At 37.4% G+C, this 24,257-nt stretch overlaps 1 protein-coding gene across 6 annotated transcripts in view; it reads left to right on the top strand.

Moving 5' to 3' along the window:
* Positions 1-24,257, top strand: part of LOC131682343 (uncharacterized) — a 364,899-nt gene that overhangs the window by 288,403 nt on the left and 52,239 nt on the right. For all 6 annotated transcript variants that reach the window (XM_058963738.1, XM_058963736.1, XM_058963733.1 and 3 more), the window contains exons 32-38: positions 4,849-5,178; positions 5,246-5,557; positions 5,649-5,972; positions 6,048-7,004; positions 7,071-8,033; positions 13,901-14,227; positions 23,932-24,243. In XM_058963738.1, coding sequence (XP_058819721.1) covers positions 4,849-5,178; positions 5,246-5,557; positions 5,649-5,972; positions 6,048-7,004; positions 7,071-8,033; positions 13,901-14,227; positions 23,932-24,243 — 3,525 coding nt within the window. The remainder of the gene's footprint in view (positions 1-4,848; positions 5,179-5,245; positions 5,558-5,648; positions 5,973-6,047; positions 7,005-7,070; positions 8,034-13,900; positions 14,228-23,931; positions 24,244-24,257) is intronic.

Below are 24,257 nucleotides of genomic sequence, written 5' to 3'. Positions count from 1 at the left end.
CTTTAACTTGTGTTTATACTTTAAAAAAATTGTGGCAAATATCTCACTTCAAAGGGGATTAATCATTTCGATAAATTATATCATCAAAATTAAGATATTGGATTGTCATAAAACATCCAAGAAGATATCATTGCTGTACGCCGTACCGTTTTCACGTGGATAATTTTTCACACGTTTTTGTCGAAAAAACCACTATGAAGTGATAAAAAAGTGACTCTCACCAGGCCTGAGTCAATTTACAGGCCTACCAGGAGTATCTGCTCCCAATTTGAACCAAATCGGACAAGTCGAGCTACCGGACCAACGTTTATAAAGCTTGTATGGAATTTTTCGACAACTTACAGGGAGAAATCCCACTAGCTGGCAATTTTACCGCTAGGTGGCACTGGATACCTTATGTTTTACGAAATAATGGTTGGGTTTAGCTGAATAATATGTTTGGAAGAATTTTAGTACATGATGAGTCATATAAAATGAAAAATTCAAGTCATAGAGCTCCAGTGTCTTCGACAAAGTTTTCTAAAATTTGATTTCCTTCAAATTTCCTAAAGCCTGCGAAACCCCATCTCTTCTCATTAAAAAGTTAATTTTCAAGTTTTAATGCATTTATAACAACATTTAAAACAATAGGAAAGTTATATAAAGTGCAAAATTTTATCGAGAGAATATCTTTTATATTGTCTACTAAGAAAATAATTTAAACATATTACCAAATTATTCACCCTAAAAAATCTTGAAGTTGTCTGAAGTGGTTTCAGTTTTAAATAAATACTGCAAAAGTTATATGAATAAAACTTTTTTCTAAGATGCACCCTCAACCTCAATTTTAAATTTCTTGTTAAATGAAAAGTATGACAGATAGAGCTTACACGTCTTCAGCAAACTTTTCTAAAATTAATCGTTCTGCAACTTCACTAAAAGTAGAATAAATAAACCGTTAATCTTTCTATCTTGGTAAAGTTAACCCTAACTGTTGCTTTGACAAAAACAAGGGACTGGTTTAGTTTTCGTTAAAAAAAAAAATAAAAGTTCTGCTAAATTTGCATTGTGGACCAATGTGCATTGTTGCTACATACACAGATTGAAAGAACCCTGTAAATTTCCATTGAATCAGATGTAATAAAAAGCATCCATCAAATATGACGGAATGTTCTGAACGATATGAAAACTACATTACCAAACCGTTATTACAAAAACATGGTAACCGATTACAAAAACATGAATACCGGAATTTGAAGCAATAACCGGAAACAATTTACTTACTGTGCACGGCTCTTTGCTAACTGGGTCATTCCGACATACAGTTGCTTGGTCCTACATTGATTCGACATTCGCAAAACTTTGATCCAGCTTTGATCCAATATTGGTCCAACACAGATCCAACAATCATTCACCATTGGTCCAAGAATGAATTGGGAATGGTTTAAAATAGCCCTAAACGGAGTTCCAAAATATTATCGTCCTCGGGTGAGCTTGAAAGAGGATCCAATTTCAATGCATACCCCTACTGCGTTCTATCAAATTCCCGACTACATACGGGGAACGTGCCATTTAAGCCAATATATTCTGATACTGCGTTCTAGGCCATGTTTTGGTTGTTCGCTTCGTCAATCACTCGTTCAGTACAGAGCAGTTATTCAATTATTTTCGGTTCTAATTCCAAATTCCCACATAAAAATGATCAAAAATCCACCAGACATAGATTGTGCATTTCATTTATGCTCGAAAATGTAAATATAACAAATAAATGTTTTCCATAATGAATGAATTCTTATTTTCTCTGAACCGGAAACATTCGTTTCTGTGTGAAACTTAAGTCAGCTTGGAAATTAATAAATGAGGAAAGCGTTGAAACTGAATGCTGTTGTATACCCTTTGGTCTTATATGGGGCCGACGCTGGTCAAACATTGTCCCGGCGTTAGACATTAGTCCAACGTTGGTCCAACATTGATCCGGTGCCGATCCATTTCTGGTCGAGTGTTGGTTTAACAGTGGTCACGAGTTTCGGGCATAAATATTTATTTTGCATCAAAATCCCAACCCACAGTGGTCCAGAATGTAAATTTAGCAGGAATTTTAACTTTTTGCTAAAAGTAAAGGACTTAGCCTTATTGCTTAGTGCTTTGAAAGTTGAATTTTTGATGCACTTCGCTATCACACTTTTTTCACGGTTGCCAAATGAAATGATATGAAATCGACAAAAAAAATAACTTTTTCCATCAAATTTATTGTAAAAACGGATACTGGCAGCCATGCTAACCTTCCAGCTATTAAAAGTAAGAAGAAGTTTGTTTTTGACACTTTTCTATGTCAATAATTTGTCAGGTCGAAGGAGTTGCACTTTTTATCACACTTTTGATTCATCACACTTTCATACTGTGCAGTTCGATTTGGTGGGAAATGTGCAATACAATATGTTTGCCAACGTTGTTGTACTTTGCAAGGTCCTTATTTTTGTTTAAATAGATGTTAAGGTGGTTCTAATTTTAGCAATATTTAAAATTGAGCTTTTAAACGGTTCAAGATAGAGCTTTACTGTCTTCGATGAAGTTGCAGAGCAACACATTTTAGACTAATTTACTGAAGACATGGAAGCTCTAGCTTTTATACTTTTCATTGCATGAGAAATCCAAATGTAAGCTTTAGGGTGCTTCTTAAAAAACTTTATTTCGATAACTTTTGTAGTTTTTTTTTACACTAAAGTACTCTTTAGACATCTTGAAAATTATTTTAAGGCGCATAATTTGTTTTAAATCACCAACTACTAAACTTTTTTCGTTTCAAAGTTATGTGAACTTTTTAATAAAAAATATAACTTGACATTGCTGCCATATGAAATAGCATGCTTTGTAGTATAGATCACCAAAAAATGGCAAAAAAATATTTTTTTATATCTCGCAATATTAACTCAAAAAATATTTTACTTTTATTAAAAGGTATACATAACTTTCTAACGAGAGAAGCTAGAGGTTCGGTATATTATGACAAATTGTTCTTCTTCGAAATATATGAAAACATTTCTAGTGATCTTAATGAAATATGAAAACTGCAAAAGTTATATAAAGAAAACCATTTTTTAAGAAGCATCTTATTTTTTTGTTGGTAAATTTCTCGTAAAACGAAAAGTACATGACATAGACTTTCAGTGTCTTCGACAAAGTTTTTTAAAATTTTATTTTCTTCAATTTTCTGGAAGACAGCAAAACTCTTTCTCGAACCATTAAAAAGTTAATTTTCTGATTTTAAATTCAGAACCACCCTACCCACTATCAAAATAATAGGAAAGAATCGTATAGTGCAATATTTTATCATGAAAACGAAGCTATATTCTTCATATTATCCACCGTGAAAGTAATTTAAACATATTACAAGGGATTAATTGAAAAATCAAGTTTTTAATATAACTTTTTCAGTTTTCATTTTTTTTTTTTTCAACCAATCCTTCTGATGTTTTTCAGAGTATTTGTAGACGAACAAAACTCTAGCTTCTATTATTCAAAAGATAATAAATTATATACCAAAAACGGATTTCTTTAAATCAATTTAATGGAATTTTTAAAAATGTTGTGTTCGCCATTTTGGCTCAATTAGAACTGTAATCACGATCTCATTTTTCATTGAAAAAGAATTATCTTTTGTTTACCCCAATGAGTTATATTGTTATTCCAAAAAACCCCTTTTTTGACGAAAAAGTGCTCATAACTTTTCCACGAAAATAGTTAAATATGTGGTGCCATGAAACAAATTACTTCGGTTTTAAATAAATACCGCTAAAGTTAATAAAACAGTTTTCCTAAGAAACACTAAGAAACACCCTAACCTTCGATTTTAAATTTGTTGTAAAATGAAAAGTTTGACAGCTAGAGCTAGAACAAACTATTACCAAATTTGTCCTTCTCAGTGGTGCAAATTTTCATTTCCAAATGCCAACTTTCAGCTCAATCAAACCCAACCATGATTCAAATTCAAAGCCTCCCTTAATCATTCACTTTCAAGTTGGCGGGATTTTCATAACCAACTCGTGCGTCTTCATTTCAAATTGTTGCTTTTTCATTCACCAACCGAAGTTGTCATCTGCTCTGTAGAGGCCAGTTCAGGTTAAATGTTGACATATTTTGCGTTTTCAAGCTTACATGAACAGTAAGAAGTATGATCAGAGTAGTTTTGCTTGAAAAACCTCGTCAACATCCCAGTACAGATATATTCATAGTGTCAATCAAATCGAAAATGAATGGAAAATGATTGAGCAGCTCGGCTGGTTGAATGAATGATGCAAACGAAAAACGACGAATTGAATATAGTAGGGCATGATTTGAGATTTGTTCTTCAAGTTCAAAACAACCTGGTGAAAATTTGCAGCCCTGGTCCTTCTACAACTTCGCTGAAGTCGTTTGGTCCTAACTGGAATCATTATTATTTTTAATCAATTTTTATCAAATGTATTTTGTTGAACGCTGGAGATTCCCAGGAAAAAAGAAGTAGATTCGTTATCGGTAAAATTCAGAAACGTCAGGTTTATTGACATTAAGTCTCCGCACTATATTTTTTTTATAAAATGCCCCAATATCCCAACTTCCTGTAATTTTCCTGAAATCAAGCTTTTACTATGGGATGGTACAGTAAATTCAGAACAGTTTTTATAATAGCAATCTCCAATCAGACTCAACGTTCCCGATGGATGCTTCCCGTTAGTTTTTAAATAGTATTCACTATACCTCCATAGTATGTAGTTGTATATTATAATTGCATGGATACTGTAGCTTGTGTACAAAATAATTTCTACCTAGCATGTTTGTGTGTATGTACGTGTGTATCTATGTATTATCTATCCTTTCGCTCTATTATAGCTCCACCAATACGAGACGAATCGAGGGATCCTTGCAATCCTTCGCCGTGTGGATCGAATGCGGTGTGTAAAGAACGTAATGGTGCTGGTTCTTGTACATGTTTACCGGAATACTTTGGCGATCCGTACAGTGGATGCCGTCCGGAATGTGTGACCAACAGCGACTGTCCACGTAACAAGGCTTGTGGTAATAATAAATGTAAAGATCCCTGTCCTGGTGTTTGTGGGCGCAATGCCGAGTGTTACGTGGTCAATCATTCACCCAGTTGCGTATGCATTTCCGGATATACCGGGGATCCACTGTCAGCTTGCCATGAACCGATCCCTCCGAGTAAGCTTCACTGTATTTATCTACCTATATAGCTATCACTCTAACCAATGTAAATACACCCTTGTAGAGCAAAACGATCCAATCAATCCATGCTCACCGTCCCCCTGCGGACCAAATAGCTTGTGTCGTGAAATCAACGGGCATGCCGTTTGTTCTTGCCAAACTGGCTACATTGGAACTCCGCCAAGTTGTCGACCGGAGTGTGTCGTCAGTTCCGAATGTGCCATGGACAAGGCTTGCATTCAGCAAAAATGTCAAGATCCCTGTCCAGGCACGTGTGGACAGAACGCACGCTGTCAGATCGTCAATCACAGCCCTATCTGTAGCTGTTCTCCCGGCTTCACTGGGGATCCTTTCCATCGGTGTCTACCAGAAGAGAGTAAGCATACATTTAAGACCGTACTGCCTACTGCGTGTGACTACATTTCCTATCTTTCTTTCTATCTATGGTGTATGTAAATCTATTCTAGAAACTCCTGTGGTATCTGAACCTATTGATCCATGTGTGCCATCCCCCTGCGGACGCAACTCGCAGTGTCGGGCCGTAGGCAATACGCCTGCCTGCTCTTGCCTACCGAATTACATCGGCCGGGCACCCAACTGCCGACCGGAGTGTATGATCAATGCAGAATGCCCTGCAAATCTGGCTTGTGTAAATGAAAAATGTAAAGATCCTTGCGTGGGCTCATGCGGTATCAACGCAATTTGCACTGTAATTAAACACAGCCCTGTTTGCGAATGCCAGACTGGATTCACTGGTGATCCGTTTTCAGTTTGTACAGAATTCACTGTCTGTAAGAATCTTTTGTCAACCTAGCACTCGTAGCACTGAAAACACTAATTCATCTTGCATAATTATTTCTCCACAGCACGCGAACCAGAGCAGGTCAATCCTTGTAATCCGTCACCGTGTGGAGCCAACGCAGTCTGCAAAGAACGTAACGGTGCCGGATCCTGTACATGTCTTCCGGATTACTTCGGTGATCCTTACACCGGTTGCCGACCTGAATGCGTTCAAAATTCAGATTGCGACAAGTTCCGAGCATGTGCCAACAACAAGTGTAAGGATCCCTGTCCTGGAGTTTGCGGTCTGAATGCGGAATGTCGAGTTCAGAACCATAGTCCTATCTGTCTATGTTTAGAGGGATACACTGGCAATCCTTCAAGAGGTTGTGTTGCGGAAATAGTAACTGAGAGACCTAAAGCGGAAGGATGCTATCCATCTCCGTGCGGTCCATACAGCCACTGTCGTGAAGTGAACGGACATCCAGTGTGCTCCTGTCAATCGGGTTACATAGGATCGCCACCTTCTTGTAGGCCGGAATGTGTAGTCAGCTCGGAATGTAACCAAGATCGAGCTTGTGTGAACCAAAAATGTACTGACCCTTGTCCAGGTACATGCGGAACAGAGGCACGATGCCAAGTTGTAAACCACAATCCCATATGTAGCTGTCCGCCAGGATTCACCGGAGATGCGTTCGTTCGGTGTGTGAAGAAAGAAATTCCAAAAGATACACCGGAACCTCTTGATCCATGTTTACCTTCACCATGTGGACCAAACGCTCAATGCAGAGTTGTTGGAACTCAGGCTGCCTGCACTTGTCAACCAAACTACATCGGCCGACCACCGAACTGTCGCCCGGAATGCACGATCGATGCCGAATGCCCTAGTGACCTGGTCTGTCAAAACGAACGGTGTATTGATCCATGTCCGGGAGCCTGTGGGCACAATGCAATCTGCCAAGCGATTAACCATCGAGCTGTCTGCGTTTGCAACGATGGTTTCGATGGTAATCCCTTGGTGCAATGTGATCGAACCCTACCACGTAAGTTAATAAACTAAACTAAAACAAATATTGTTAATGACTGTAAGTTTAATTTTCTTTCGACAGCGGTAACCGAAAGACTGACACCATGTACACCATCGCCGTGCGGACCTAATGCTGAATGTAGAGAGCGAAACAAAGCCGGAGCTTGTTACTGTTTGCAGGGATATGAAGGAAACCCGTACGATGTCTTCTCCGGCTGTCGACGAGAATGTGACGTGAATAGTGATTGTACCGAGAAGCTGGCTTGTGTGAATTACAAGTGCATTGATCCCTGCCCAGGAGTATGTGGAAATCAAGCACTGTGCGAAGTCGTCAACCACGTTCCGACGTGTGTCTGTCCAGAAGGAATGGTAGGTGATCCATTCACCCGCTGCGAACTGCGACTGGAAGAAGAACCCCTTACGAAATCACCTCCAGTGTGTGATCAGAGTACGTGTGGTCCTAACAGTATTTGTCGTATCCAAAATGGTGTCGCAGTTTGCAAGTGTCAACCGGAGATGATCGGAAGCCCACCAAACTGCCGGCCAGAATGTTCACAAAGTTCAGACTGCGATTCGCGGAAGGCGTGTGTTAACTATAAGTGTATCGATCCATGCCCAGGATCGTGTGGAGTAAACGCCAAATGTCAAGTTATCAACCACAACCCGATCTGTAGTTGCAGTGCCGGTTTCACAGGCGATCCTTTCTCACGATGCGACAAAGTAATTATCCCCGTCACGAAAGCACCGCCAACGCCCTGTATGCCATCACCTTGTGGACCGAACGCGGAATGCAAGGTAGTCGGCAGTAAAGAAGCATGTTCTTGCCTACCAAACTACATAGGATCGCCACCGAACTGTCGCCCCGAATGTGTTCTCAGCACCGAATGTGCACAAACCCAAGCCTGCATTCGGCAAAAGTGTACTGACCCATGCCCTGGATCGTGCGGTCTGAATGCCAAGTGTTCCGTAGTGAATCATACGCCCAGCTGTTCCTGCGAGCAAGGATACACCGGCGATCCGTTCACCGGCTGCCAACCGATAGAGGGTGAGTCAACTTTTATTTTTTTTTATATTTATTGCTCCGATATGGAAATGCCACGGCGGCAGGGCAGGGAACGGTTTACGCTTACAACTACACCCGGAAAGGTTTTAACCAACGGGGCATGGAATTATCAAGTTTAATTTGGAGCAACTCACTTCCCTACCCGAAAGCTTCACGTGAAGCAAGTGCTGGTAAATAATAATTTGCAGACTATTGGAAATCAAAAGTAAAGGTGGTCTAAATTCTGATTCAATGAAAATTTTTGGTGCCCTATTCTGTCAGGATTAAAATAAACTAATAGCTAACGTATTTCTTTTGCTTTGACTGTACTCAAAACAGTATTAAAACTTTTCAATAATGCTATGCTACTTTCCTAAATAAATCAAAATCAATTTTACCTAATTTTAGCATAAAATCTAAAACAGTATAGAGACACCAAAAATTAGCAACAACTGAAAAGCACTTGTGGATCGAATATCTGCATACGGCAACGATGACAAATGATGCCCAATTAAATTCCCATCCAACAAATGCCAAATGCTTTGCCGCTTGATATCAAGACACGGAAACATGCTTGGTGGTCATGATTGTTTATGTGATTCGATGCACTTCTGATTCGTCATAATTGTACACTGCGAGCAAATATTGCAAATATTACACATCAATACGTTCCTGGGTTTCATGGATTTAAGCGGTCGCTTAATTCGATTAAGATGTTAAAGTCGGCTATAAACTTTCAGCGTAAAACATGGTCTGAAGTTCTTCGGGGTAATAATCGTTTAAAATAATTTAAATCGTTTATCAAAAAAGTCGCCAAGGATGAACCTCCAGTGTAAACACCGGATGAACGCATGTACACTAGACCGGTAACAATTTTGACTTTTTTTCGGAACACTGTTAAATCAAACGGGAATTGGCTTTACATACCATATGTGAAGTTTGAGCTTTTTCTGAAAACTCTAGTTCACTCACAAGAGTTTTCAAGTTTGTATTGTAAAATATATGAAAAATAGGCAAAAAACAATAAATTCATTAAAAAATGCCAGTATCATCTTGTGTATCCCATAATCTGAAGATATATCGCTGAAGGTGTAAGGATCATCATTGCCGAAGACTGCAAATTGATCCGATTTTGCAGTAAAAAGATATTCTCATATAAAATTATGTGCTGCCTCTCTTTCTCGCACACGCTTAGAATAGGCCATTTCAAAAAAAAATCGGTTGGTCTTCAAAGTTAAATAACTTTGTCGGGAAACCTCCGATCAATATGCAACCCTCAACAAAGCTGTTCGTTATAAAGTTAGCTATGTGGCCAAAATTGTTGAGGTATGCAAAGTTACTGTGGAATTTTTTAATTTAATTTTAAGTTTTTATTTCCAAGTTTCCATATATATTACTAGAGAAACTTCAAACCTCTTGTGGGTGAACTACAGCTATCAGAAAAAGCTCATATTTTGCATATTATTTGTGCTTCCAATTACCATTTTAATTGGCAGTGTTCCGAAAAAAAGTCAACATTAAAAATCGGCTAAAAATAGTTTTTGTCTGCTGAAGACTTTTTCAATCGACTCATATATCAATCAATTCTAGTCCGAATGATACGCTTAAAGTTTCTAATCAACTTTTACATTGTAGTAGAATTAACGAGTTTACGAAACATAGTCTGCACTTGCGACTTTAACTTTCGACCGCTGATATATGGTGCGAGCAGCGTCACTCATAGCACTCATAAGGATTGGTATCATGTTCAATCGCATTTCATTATATTTGTGTTCGTGTTTCATTTTATTGCACTGTCATTCGTCCCTAAATACTATATGAGAATGTGGTACAAAGGTAGAAAATTTTATCCCAGAAATAAACCATATTGAAATAGATGGTCAAATTAGGGGCCATCCATATACCACGTTGACAATGAAAGGTAGGGGGTACAAAACAACCTACGTTTCTCCACGTTGACGGGGGTGTGGGTTTAGAAATTATCTACGTGGACATTTACTTATATGTTTCCTTAATAAGATAGTAAAACAAATTTGGCTCAGTAATAGCATAAAAGAGTTCAATTTTATTCTTCAAATTTTTCCAAGAATGTGCAACACTTCAAGAGCTTATAACAGCCTACTATGTGAATGCATTTCTTTATAACGATAACATCGTACGCAACTGACATCATAAAATAAGTAGAAGTCATTCCCGAACAAAATTTTGCTCCCATGCCATGAACACTCGAATCAATGTTATGTATCGTTGTAGCAATGGGTGTCCCACACCAAATCGCATCACGGAAAAATCACTACTGTTCACATAGAAAATTACCTAGTGAACCGATCCTCTTCAAACTTTCAACATATGGTTGCAGCTTCTTCGGAAACCGACTTTTTTGAGGTCTTCCTCAGATCTGACCTCCTTGGCATACTTCCGTTGAGCCTGCTTCAGAATTGCCCAGTATTTTTAGATGGGTCTTAGTTCTGGTGTGTTCAAGAGGGTTCATGTCCTTGGGTACAAAAGTGACCCCGTTGGCTTCGTACCACTCCAGGACAACATTTGAATAGTGGCACGAGGCTAGATCTGACCAGAAGATCGTTGCTTCCACAGAGCAAGCAGACGCTTCTGTAGGCACTCTTTAAGGCAGATCTCCCCTTTACAGCCCAGGTAGTCACGAACGGTGCACTCCGTTTGCCACATGAGCAGATCGCTTGCCAAGTCATGTATTTATCGGCAAACTTTGAAAATTTCTCCTTCCTTACTTCCTCTGGAACATCAAACTTGTGCTGGGCTGTGAAGAACAGTAGCCCCGGAAGCTACCGGAAGTCCGCCTAGACGTAAGTGTCATCATCCATGATAAGACAGCTAAGTTTCATCAGCATCTGGGTTGTACAGTTTTCGAGCCCGTGACATTCCCACCGTATTTTGCCATTCGCACGATTTGAAGCTTTCTGCACTTTGTACGTATGCAGTCCCTTCCGGTCCTTGGTTCTCTGAACGAAAGACTTGGACAGATTCAGCTTTTTGGCCACATCCGTGACCGAAGTATTGGGGTTCCGCTTAAACGCTTTCACTACATGCTTGTGATCCTGATCAGTAATATAACATTCATTCTGACAGCATTTCTCCTCCCGTTCGATGCTCAGAGTTTGGTAGTACTGTTTATTCACACGACTCACGGTTGACTGCCCGATTCCTATTTTTTCCGGATGTCCCAATGAGAGAGTCGAGGATTTTCCAGGCTCTTCCACAAAATCAATTCGCTACGCCGCTTTTTGAGTAACGCCATTTTTTCCAATTTTCGAAAAACTGACAGCAATCAAAATACAGTGTAAGCAATACACTCTAAACTAATGGGTTATTTTCTACAACGTTTTTTTCCGTGATGCAATTTGTTGTGGAACACCCTTTATCCCACTACTTTTGAATTTACAACCATGTTGTTGGAATTATATAAACCAATTGAAGAATTGGTTTGTATTCTTACAATGAATACAAATAGTGTCTTTCAGCCATACACTTTTTGAAATTTAAGAAAACCTATAAAGATTTATGGACGATTCGCTTTCTGTTCTTTTGGTTACAACCAGTACCAAAGCAGTCCAACACATTAGGAATATTCGAATTTTACTTGACATTGGAAACCCTTTTTATAATATGATTTAACAAAGAACATTCGAAAAGTCCACGTGGACATTGATGAAAAAGAGCAGTGTAACAGGAATCGCCCACGGTTGTACGCGGAGGTAAGAACAAAATGGAAATTTTTTGGTCCACGCGGTATATGACCGGCCCCTTAGAAATTTTGGCAACGTCCAATGGAAAAGAGATTATTTTAAAGGACATGTCCTTAATTTCGATGATTTGGGAAAGTGTCCTTAATTTTACTTCAAATATCCTTAGTTTTAGTCAATGGTATATTTGAAATCAATCAGATTAAGTTCGTCCAAGCGAATGAAACATTTTATTCGCCATTTTAGTTGATCACTTCCCTACAGTACATTTGATTTCTAATGTTCAGATTAATGATTCAAAAGCATTGATAAAGTTCATTGATTGAAGTAATGTTTCAAACTAAAGCTTGTTTCTTATCTTGTTGAGTGTTGGCTGAAAAAAATGATTTTGTCCTCTAATTCAAAGCATAAAATTTTGAACAGCTCTCATTTTCTAGCACAGGGTTCTATTCCTCAGGGTAGTCATCTCGGGCCATTCATATTTTTGCTCTATTTAGACGACTTAAACTATTTGCTGATGTACATGAAACTTTCGTTTGCTAACGATTTCAAACTATTTCACCTTATCAGGAATGCTAAAGACGCAGAATTCTTGCAGTCCCAGTTGGATGTTTTCGCTAATTGGTTCTATGCCAATAGGATGATGTTAAATGCTCCCAAGTATTCGGTTCGAAAGTTCATTTCAACTACAATATTTCACATATCGTTCTCAAACGGGACTCGTCTGTTCAAGATTTGGGAGTCTACCTAGATCCCGAACTAAACTTTAAACACCACCTTGAGTACACTATTTCGAAGACCTTCAAGCTGCTAGGATTCATTTTTAAATTCACTAAGAACTACATACGATTTACATTGTTTAAAAGTACAATATCGTGCTTTGGTCCATTTTACACTCGAAGACGGCCATGTAGTCTGAGCAACTTATAATCAAAATGATATTCGACGCATTGAAACTAGTCAGAGCAAATTTGGTCGTTTCGCACCTCATCGACTTCCATGGAGGGGCCCACTGAACCTACCAAGCTACATAGATCGCTGTAAAAACTTACTTGACCTAAAAGAAGCTGTAAAAACTTACTTGACCTCGATCTCCTGTCTGTACGCTGAGATGTTTCGGAACCAGTTTTCATTTCCAATTTATTGCGATCTCGAATCGACATCGACATTCGCTACCGTAGAACAAATTAAGGGTATAACAGACCCTTCATCTAGTATGTGTCGTCTTTCCAAATATCCATACAAATTTCAATGCAGATGAGCAAAATTTGTTAGCCTCGGTCAAGATTCAGGATGTCCTTATTTTGCTTTTAGCCCATCTGGTAACCCTACGACTTAATAACAATGTAATTTGTACCACCAAGTGCAGTGGTTCCAGATTTTCTTCTATGTCTGTAATAGAAAACATTGCCCTCTTTTACCTTATAGTTATCAAACCCGGGGTTTCATATTTTTAGGTCTTTATTGCAATGGAAAATACAAATCAAATCGTTTTCTAAAATGTTTAAAACTAGCAGACAACCCATACATTCAACAATCAGAAGTGCATCGACGCTAGTTGTGCAATGTCCCATTTGCACCAGCACACCAACATCACAGTTGTTTCCATTCAAACATGAGAATATCACAACGCAACGGTAGCACAACCAATGGTGAAATGATAATTTAAGCTACCCAGTAGAACCCATGCATAAATTAAATTAGTTTACAAATGTGTCATATAAATTAAACTGATCAGCATTATGACGTTTGGAAAATCGACACATTTTGAAACAATTTTTGCCTATGATAAGATATTTTTCAAGAGAAACATCATTGGACGGTTTAGTAAATTTGAACTATAGAAATCAATTAAATTGCTGTATAAGTCCAATGATGGATCCTTGTGCTTTAGCTTGGAGCAAACGAGAATTCACCAAGGTAAGTGATTGAATTCTCCACCTATAACTGCCTGCCGCAACGCAACGACGTATAATATCACAATTTTACACGCAAAACACACGCAAAATCTAACAAACGCAATCGCAAACTCAACAACAATTCGCTTCGGGCTTTCGCTGGTTGGTCGCTTTATTCTCCGCCCTCCGCCTCCACCCTGCACAATTTCGTTCTTCGAAACTCAAACATCTTCCCCTGTGTTAATTATTGCAGCTGACTACCCCGTGTTGGTATCGTCCCCATGTGCTCCCAGTCCCTGCGGGGCCAACGCTGTCTGCCGGGAGCAGAACGGGGCCGGTTCATGTACCTGTATCGAAGATCACTTCGGCAACCCGTACGAAGGTTGTCGTCCCGAGTGTGTCCTAAACTCCGACTGTCCCACCAACCGTGCCTGTGTTCGTAACAAATGCCAGGACCCGTGCCCTGGAACCTGCGGTCAAAATGCCGAATGCCAAGTAGTCAATCACCTGTCCTCGTGCACCTGTATCGATGGATACGAGGGTGATCCGTTCCGATTCTGTGCCGCCAGGCAGAGAGAGCGTAAGATTTTTTCTTTGCATGCTTCCCGTACGCTAACGCCAATCGACTGCCGACTGACTAACAGTGACTTACTTACTGATGCCCGGTGGAACGTATCATGACAAACTTGATACTGAATTGTTTTGAGACTGACTCAAAAGGGAAGTTAGTAGCCTCACCCTCAGTTGTAACTGAATATATGACGTAACTGTGAACTGATCAAATAGACAAAACTTTATTGAAACACATTAAGTACAAGAAAAAAATACTATAAAATTGATATTTTAAGAAAACTTCTAAACAGTGAACATATTTCGAATTTAGGTTTGAGTAATTTCTTCTTAACCCTCAAACGCTATAAACCCAAAATTTTCCAGTGCCGCTATAATGGGTCATTTTCAACCCGGCGTGAAATTCAAAGTTAAATATCTCTAGTTTAAATTGATCAATTTTAATTTATTTTTTTCATTGTTGTTCAATGTTTGACTTAAATAGATATATATATATATATATATATATATATATATATATATATATATATATATATATATATATATATATATATATATATATATATATATATATATATATATATATATATATATATATATATATATATATATATATATATATATATATATATATATATATATATATATATATATATACACTTTCCATTTTTAATTCAAAAAGACCAAAATCTGCGAAAGAAAAAAAGCTTTATTTGTTGAAAAAAAAACTTTTTTGCACAAAATGTGTGAATCATAAACGATCCATTATAGCGTTTGAGGGTTAATATTTCGCGATTTATTGGAAAAATCTGACCAACTGTCCAATAACCAAAAGAAGTTTTCACAGCAAATTATTTTTGTCCCACCGTCAATAAGCACAACTCAATTCATCGAAAACCCAGTCGTTATCACAACTGATTCGGGCCTACCTAGTCCTTGCGTTTAAACAGTCAATGTCTGTATGATCATGTTTGCCAACATGCAGTAGATCTTCTTTGGTATATCACCCGAAATGTGTCACTAGTTCTGAGTGTTCCTTAGTGGATTATCATATCAACGGTCGAAATCATACTAAATGTTTTTCGCATGGTTCAAAAAAGAAATTTCCATGTTAAAGGCTTAGGCTTTTTTAATTTTGAGACTATTATAAATGTAGGGTTACTGCTCCCTAATTCATCTTAGCACCTCTATTCATCCCACCCATTTGAACACATTAGTTAGAACAGTATCTGCTATCTCTATTCAACGCATTAGCTCAAATGGTGAGATGAATAAGGGTACGTTGTTGTCAACTTTTCGCTTCACTCAAACGTGAGCATTTTACATTTTCCAGGCAAAAATTTTAACTGTGCTGCTTCTTAGAAACGAAGCAAAGATTATGATACCTATTTAAGCTCAATCCTGTCACTCTAAGTCGAGTTATCAACGAAATAGTGTGACATCCTGACTAATGAGATGAATAAGGGCTCGTCTACCCTATTATAAAAAATTCGTTAAAATAAATTCGTTCATCTGGGAGATATTAACGTTGCGCCTTAATATCTCCTAAATTCAGGGCCGGCGGAAAGCGTGGGTAGTATGGGTAGTACTCCCCACTCGAAAATAACCGAGTGGGTAATTACCCACTCGAAATTTTGAACCATTTCAAAAAATTTAGATGTGCAACGCATGTATCTCGCACTACACACATTTGAAAACATAGATGTAACACAATTTCATTTGCATAAACGAACGTGATTTAATGTGAATGTAATGTAAGCGTGTGCATTGCGAAAAGGGTAAAAAATCCTTACTAATGGACCCCTCGCCCTATGCTTTCTACCCACTCGGGCGTAAAGTGTTTCGCCGCCCCTGCCAAAATTAATGCATATATTTTAGCGGAAAAAAAATTAACATATCTATAATAAAGTCTTTAAAATTAAAAAAAAGCTGTTTAAGCCTTTAACATGGAAACTTTTTCTGCACCACGCCTAAAAATTCAGTGTAATTTTGACCGTTTATATGATAACACCGTGCTACAGTGATTTTGTACTTTTCAAGTGACCTAGTATAGGTTGTAGGTCTTGCCAAATGCAGCACAAGATACATTTGAAAAATGTTGTATACCCCCAAAATCTTGATTTATGAAACATTCCATACCATACATACCATAGGTCTTTTCTTCTTCTTTCCAAAACACTTAGAGAATTAAAAATCTGTTTCAAAATGACCGCAAAAATTTTTTGGTGCTGAAAATCCTGAAAAATGCTTTTTTGCTATAAATCAAAATTTTGACGATATATTAAATTGATCAAACGTGGTTTTGTGTTGTAATTGACGAGATCTACAACCTTTAACAAACCACTTTAAAAGTACATTCATTTTGTTTTATTTTGTGGCACCGTGTAATCCCACCTTAAAAGCAGAATCATCGAAGTCAAAATCAATCAAATATGTTATACTACATTACCTCTATAACAAATCTCTATACAAGATCCATATTTTTCTTCTGCATGTAGTCCCCAATCAAGGACACCAATCAACGATGATTGGTGCAATCACTTACCTTGCGGATCAAACGCGCAGTGTCCCAAGGGATTCTAAGGTCCATATCAAGGATGTAGACCAGAATTCGTACTGCATTGTGATTGTTCTCGAGATAAGGCCCCTATCAGAAGTAAAGCTGTCTATTACTGTCCTGGGACATGCGAACAGGACGCGATATGCAAAGTTATTATCCGAATGCAGTTGTTCTAGCGTAATAACCGGAAACGCATTCGTGCGATATAGACCACAACCAGCACCGATGTTCACAAAACTATGCGGACAAAACAGCCAATATCAGCCCATATACGAACAGAGCCGAGGTTGACACATCGTCGCTGTTGTGCTATCTTATGACAAACGCCATTTTTGGGGTGAACTGAATTAGATATGCCATGTTATTAAATTTTAAAATCTCCATAAAGTCGCGGTTTCAGAATTTTGAAAATCTGCTGGGTTACTGAGATATAGCGAAACACGATTATGACAAGCGCCAATTTCTCGAGTGATCGAGTTGTGCTATCTTATGACAAAGAGAAAAGAGACAACATTCTTAGTTTGTTGGCTTGCTATAAGCCGAAAAGCTTATAGCAAGCCAACAGATGTCTCTGATGACATAGGTAATTCCTATGCAGACCAACCATAAGCATTAGCTAGGTTCTTGTCTTGGGAGCAAAACTTTTCCTACCATAGTTTTTTTCTGGGAATGGTTGGCTTATATATTCAAGATTATTGAACGAATTTCCTTTTGAGATTTCCACTTGTTTTGGAAAGTATACCGAAATGTAGTGATGGATTAAGCAAGAAGAATATTTCTTTCGTCTAGTCACCTGTCAACAATAACATTGTTTGATAGACATTGTCTCTAAATTGTCAATGAAACCAACTTTTGTTTATTGTTTTTCCTGAATAAAGGAGGAAAATTAGGAAAACTTTGTGTTCCAATACTATCATTTTGCAACCTGATATTGCTGTTATCGCATGGAAAAGTATAATATTGGACATAGTGATCTATAACGCATAATTTTACGAATCAGTTATAATTCATTTTTATATGAAATCTGCTGTGCACATTTGTGACACGTCATACATATTTTATCATGAATACACACTTATGACACGTATTCGAGCGACTTTGGGTTACATTTTAAGCAAAAACTGTAAGTGTAGTCAACCGATCTTCACACAAATCGAGAGATTACTTCAGAAAAGATAGAAGTATCGAATGTCTTCTCTGAAAAGCTTCTAGCATTTATAAATTTTAAGATATTCAATCTCAAACTTTAAAAATCGTTTTTCTCGAAAAGTGCTAAATGGCGCTTGTCATAAGATAGCACAACAGCGACGACATACTGATAAACTATTTGGTTGCACATACATGTACAGCTAGCGAAGTTCGTCATTTCACCGTTCAGCATCTTTGCGGCAATATGGGTCTGATACCGCAATGCGCAACTGCACGGTCAATTACCAAAAAGATAATAGAATCTTACCCAAAAGTAATAGAAACATATCTGTCGTATTTTGGGTGCACCATTTTAGTCGCTCTCCATAGTTTCCAATGGATGTCAATTGAATTTTGCACAATTCCAGAGTACTACCAAAATGTAGACTGCATCTTTAAATTGGAATTAACATTTCGATTTCATCGCCTCAAAGTGTGGGAGCCGACTTGTTCATTCACATTATTAAGTTACTCGTGAGAACGTATCCTTAGAAAGCAATGATTCGTTTCGATTATTAAGCGTGTAGCGATGTTCTAAGTATTTTTGGCCTTTGTTATGGAATAAAAGAGAGGAACAAAAATCAATCGATCGGAATTGACCCAAGAGCGCCTGTGGTATCTTTTCCATACGCTCAACAGAAGTGTTTTCAGAATTGCGTGCCGATCCTTCTATATCGACACTTTCGAAAGCACTTTTCTTCGTAATTCGACTTTGATGCGTTAGATGCAAAAACTGTCTGCAAGTATAGTAAAGCAAACTGAATCTCCTACAATCAAGTATACATTGCATTCTTCTTCAAGTAATCTAACATCTTTTTTTAATTCGTTAATTTGACATGGCTCATTGCGACAGCTTAACGGAGCCGCGGGTCTATTAAATAATAACAATATGTAAAATACAAATGTCCACGCACCTTTTTATTGCACGGAAAGACTTTCTTTTTCGGCGGGGAAAAACTTTTGTCTACTCGCCTCTTGCATCTTGTAGGTGGATTGCTTTTTTCTCGTTGCCATCAATGTCATCATCGTTTATACTGTCTTGATGGTCACAATCAGATATTCCTCCTTTCCTATAACACTTACTTCTGGTTAAAGAATCGATATGTCAATCGTTTGTTTACAATTTATCTGTCAGTGTCATTCCAATTGAGCAGAAGACTCAAATGTCAAATGTTACAATCTGATGAATGAATTTTGGAAAGTATTGTGATAGTGAGTTGAAATATTTTGAACGAATTTCTGAATCGAATCTCTGAGACAAGGTAAAACATAACTTTTATCATTACGGTTCCTACTAAAAGTTACTTCAACACAGAAAAAAATATTTTGTAATTTTATATTTATTTTCATGCACATATTTGGAGCTTGAATGTCAATTTAAAATTGAGTTCCTCCACAAATACACACAACTTGTCGTGCTTTCTTCAACGAATTTTATTATAATTTTACACGTTGCTTGAAAATTACAGCTGCATCAAACGGGATACAAATGCACTTTAATGTATTTTTAAACCAATATTGCTGTAAAATAAATTACATGTAATATCACGCGAACGAAAGTGTAAAATCATATGCTTTTTGATGCTCTCATTGAGTGCATCGAATTCAACTTAATTTGTTTGATTTTTGATTCAAGCTTCGTATGTTTTCCATTCGTATTGATGTACATGTCATTTAATTTTTATTATTTTTTGGTGTGAACCATTGCAGCAATCCGTGATGTTGTAATTTTCTGGTAAACCACAGAACCGGACCCATTCCACACGAAGGTCGTAGTTTACCAGGAAGCGAAAAAACGAATATTTTTAAAACCAGTGGTAGTTTTATTGGTACAAAACTTCACACAGCAATTCATCATGAAAAAATTATCGACGTTGCAACCCTGCGGTAACTGTAGTATAAGTGTCAACTGAAGTTAACGCTGTGACAGTGGTGCTAGTTTGCAGAGAATAATGTTGCCAAACCAATTTAATTGTTTGCAGAAAATAATGTTGCCAAACCAATTTAATTTATTGGTGAGTCTTTATTCCGTAATTCAGCGTCTTTAATTGTTATTAGCTTCCTCGCCGATGGTACTAGCAGTTGATTCTGAACCATTGTACACTGAAACCTCCATTTACGAACCAAACCGGGGGTTCGTAAATTGAATTAGTTCGTAAAAAAAGCGTTCGTTATTTGGGATTTAGTTCGTAAAAAAAGTTTGCTTCACATTCTTATTAATATTCGTTGGTTGAGCAATATTCTCGATAACCCTGACAATACGGGTATTTTTGGAACGGGCTTGACAAGTTGATACTGAAAATGGACAATTGGAACCGTTTTGAAATCTAAGATGGAGACTTCCGGTTGAGCAATAATCTCGATAACCCTAACAATATGGATACTTTCGGAACGGGCTTGACAAGTAGATGCTGAAAATGGACAATTGGAACCGTTTTGAAATCCAAGATAGCGACTTCCGGTTGAGCAATATTCTCGATAACCCTAACAATAAGGGTATTTTTGGAACAGACTTGACAAGTAGATACTGAAAATGGACAATTGGAACATTTTCGATATCCAAGATGGCGACTTCCGGTTGACCAATATTCTCGATAACCCTAACAATATGGGTATTTTTGGAATGGGCTTGCCAAGTAGATGCTGAAAATGAACAATTGGAAACTTTTCCAAGTTCAATATGACGATTGCCGCTTGAGCATTATTCTTGATAACGAACAATATGGGTTCTATTTCCGTCATGCACTCGTCAACCCTATCCCGAAAATACCCATATTGTTGAGGTTATAGAGAATTGGATTCCAAAATAGTTCAATACATCGATTTCCGTCATGCACTCGTCAACCTCATTCCTAAAATACCCATATTGCTGAGGTTATATAGAATTTATCTAAACCAGAAGTCGCCATCTTGAATTCCAAAATGGCTCAAAACATCGATTTTCGTCATGCACTCGTCAACCCCATTCCGAAAATACCCAAGTTGTATTAGTAGCAATTAACTAAGAATACATAAGTATATAACTTCATGCTGTAATATACGAACTCAAACTTTCCAGAAAGAGTTTGTTATTTCGAATTTAGTTCGTAAAAAAAGTTACGTAAATCGAATATTACGTAAAAAAAAGAGTTCGTAAATGGAGGTTTCAGTGTATATTGATTTTACAGTTGTTATTATAGCCCGAACAGTTACCACAAAATTGACAACCGTTTGTGCTTCTGATGATGTTATTGAAGATTGTGTTTCCGATTGGTTTGCCAAAATTGTGTGGGCAATTGGTTGTGATGCATTATCCCCAACATAGGTGTTCCATAGTGTGTCGTCTTGTTGCTGTAGGGGAACATGGGGAGACTTGGCCAGGTTTTCAGCTAAACCTGAATAAATCTCTAAAAAAGTTTTCAATCCTTTCAAAGTTTTTGAGATATAATGTGCAAAGGTATTGTACGTGCTCATTTCTTGCAGAATTTTTAATTTACTTTTTCTAAAGTTATAAAAGTTTTTCTGTGATGCGGGGATACTTGACCAAGGCCTGGGGAGACTTGACCAAGAGAATTTTGAAAAATCAGAACAAAATATAATGACATAAAACATACTGTAATCATTTTTTTCCATATTGTCGAGACCCTGAGGTAGCAGTGAAAAATATAAAAGGGTTGCAGTTCATAAATTTCGACTGTTTTAAATACATTTCCTTTTAAGGATTAACTGTCCTGCTTACATTGCATGTTCACACGTCGCGAAATCAGCCATACTACTGCTAACTTTGTTTACTAGTATTAAAAGATATAGACTGATGTTTGATGAGATTTTTTTGTGATATGATTAATATTAACAGTAGGTACCAAAGCCTAGTAAATATCAGATTTTTTATCTCTCTTCAGCTTATTGCTACTTGGTCAAGTCTCCCCATACAATCTTGTTCAAGTATCCCCAACATTAGTTATTGCGTTCAATGTCGTGCAAATATTAGTAATGACTATTTCGATGTTTCGATTTATATAAAATCATTTCACTAGTTCATAAAGAATAAAATAATGTATAAGTACCACTTTGAAAGTAATTATTAGTCGAGTAGATATATCCATGCAAAGTTTGATAAAAATTACATCATTCAATGCAAATTTATAAATTGCGGAATATTTTCTATGAGGAAAGGATTTGTCATTCCAAACTTTTAAAATTACCTTAAGGGACTGAAGCAAGCATAAAAATACTTTTGAACAAATTTTAGGAACCTAATTGAACACCTCATAGCCAATAATAGAATTCTGCGCTTGGTCAAGTCTCCCCATGTTCTAGAGAAAATTTAGAATAGGACGTAAGTAACAATGAGAGATTCTCTTTGGGGGCTTTCTCTTCTGTTCATTACTCGGCCATTTCAATATTTACTATTCTACTCTTTGCATAATATTCTAGAAAAAATCGTCGGCTTTCGATATGTACTGGAAAATTAGCGCAAAGTGTTATAATGACGTCGTAATAAACGAAAGAGAAAGCAAACAAAGAGAGGCTCTCAATGTTACTCACGTCCTATTGAAATTTTTCTCTAGATTAGTTCCGTTATATTTAAATTCTATAGTCAAGTGGGAGGGTATAGGTCTTTCGACCGGAATCCTCACCACAAGTTTCTCCAAGTGAAACGGATTCCAGGTCTTCGAATTGCGGCATGTGTTTTGTAATTGATTCACGGGGAGTACGCGGTGACAAATCATGTAGCCTTACATCTATATAATCACTTTGTATATACAATGTGATCTTCATTTCAACACTGTCACCATAAATCACGTGTTTTAGGTTGTTCCTCAAAGCGAATATTTCTGCTTGGTCAAATGTGTAGAATGATATCAATACTGCACTGCGCAAATGATGATACTGAAAATAGGAGCATCATGTTTACCTTCAAAAAATGTTCTACCTCGCGAGGACTCATTCGTTTAGAACAAAATCTCAAGTCACCAACCGCGGTGTTGGGTCGAAGCAGCGCTTTTTCATCACATTCGTTCATGATGGCAGAAGTGAATACAATGTTTCCTTTGTTCTAGATACGTTAGCTGTCGTTCGCTGTGCTTGTTTGTTGCTCTAACTTGGCAGAAGTAAAAAGTAGATCGAACGGTTTCCTTTGTTCTTAAGACAATGCACACAAGATAAAAGTACTGTATTGTGGTTCATTTTGCTCTTGCCCAGACAGCAGCAGAATTTCGTGACCGGTGTCTTTGGTGGTTGTAAAACGTAAACATCTCTTTCTTTCTTCATGGTGAGTGTGAATAAAATCAAGAGCAAATTATTCTTAACTAAAAAACAATTTGTTGAGTCCTTATTTAACAATTCTAAAGTTCCTCTCACCTCTTTTTAAAATGAGTGAACGAATTTACTTAGAAAGTATAGTGTCCCAATGATATGATAACCATATGATAGAAAAATCAACAGCAAAACTGAAACTGGACAGTTATCACACAAGGTACAATTGGGCAAGTTGAAACGAATTTTTCAAAGTTGACATTTGAACCTTTCTAATGAAATCATAACATAAACGATTTCCAATTTGCTAGCGGAATACATTTGCTCTTTTCGTTTATTCCTGATAAAAATATCCATTCATACATCTATATAAGGAATATAGTGCTCATTGAAATTTCCAATTTGAAAGTTCCTTGTTGCCGCTTGCCGCTCGCAGCGGGATAAGTTGAAATATTATGATTTCACGAATCAGAGGTTTGGTTTTGGACCAAACACTGCATGATACACATGTTTGATGTTCACTTAATTGCTAATATCTTAATGTAATCTCGAATGTTGTGCCATTATATTTTAGAGACTGGAACCGATAATTTTTACAGTATAAACGTTACATGTACAAAACTGACCACTATAGGCATATTTTACCAACGCGACTGACAATCCAACCGGACAGTCTACCATATTTATGAATCTAAGCCAGATTCTCAAACGCTAACGCTCATTCACAGCTATTCAACAATATGTCAATCCCTGTAAACCGACCCCTTGTGGTTCCAATAGCCAGTGTCGAGAAATTAATGGACAAGCTGTTTGCTCATGTTTGCCTACATATATCGGTACTCCACCGGGTTGCCGTCCAGAATGTGTCAGTAGTTCGGAGTGCTCACTGGACAAGGCATGTGTCAACCAGAAATGTGTTGATCCTTGCCCTGGAACCTGTGGATCCAATGCACGATGTAATGTAAATAATCACAGCCCAATATGCTCTTGTCAGTCCGGATACACGGGGGATCCATTCACACGATGCTATCCAAATCCACGTAAGATAAGCAGT

Source organism: Topomyia yanbarensis, chromosome 2 (genome assembly GCF_030247195.1).
Source record: "Topomyia yanbarensis strain Yona2022 chromosome 2, ASM3024719v1, whole genome shotgun sequence".
NCBI lineage: Eukaryota > Metazoa > Arthropoda > Insecta > Diptera > Culicidae > Topomyia > Topomyia yanbarensis.
Note: the sequence above shows the minus strand (reverse complement) of the source record. Positions and strands in the feature narration are given on the sequence as shown.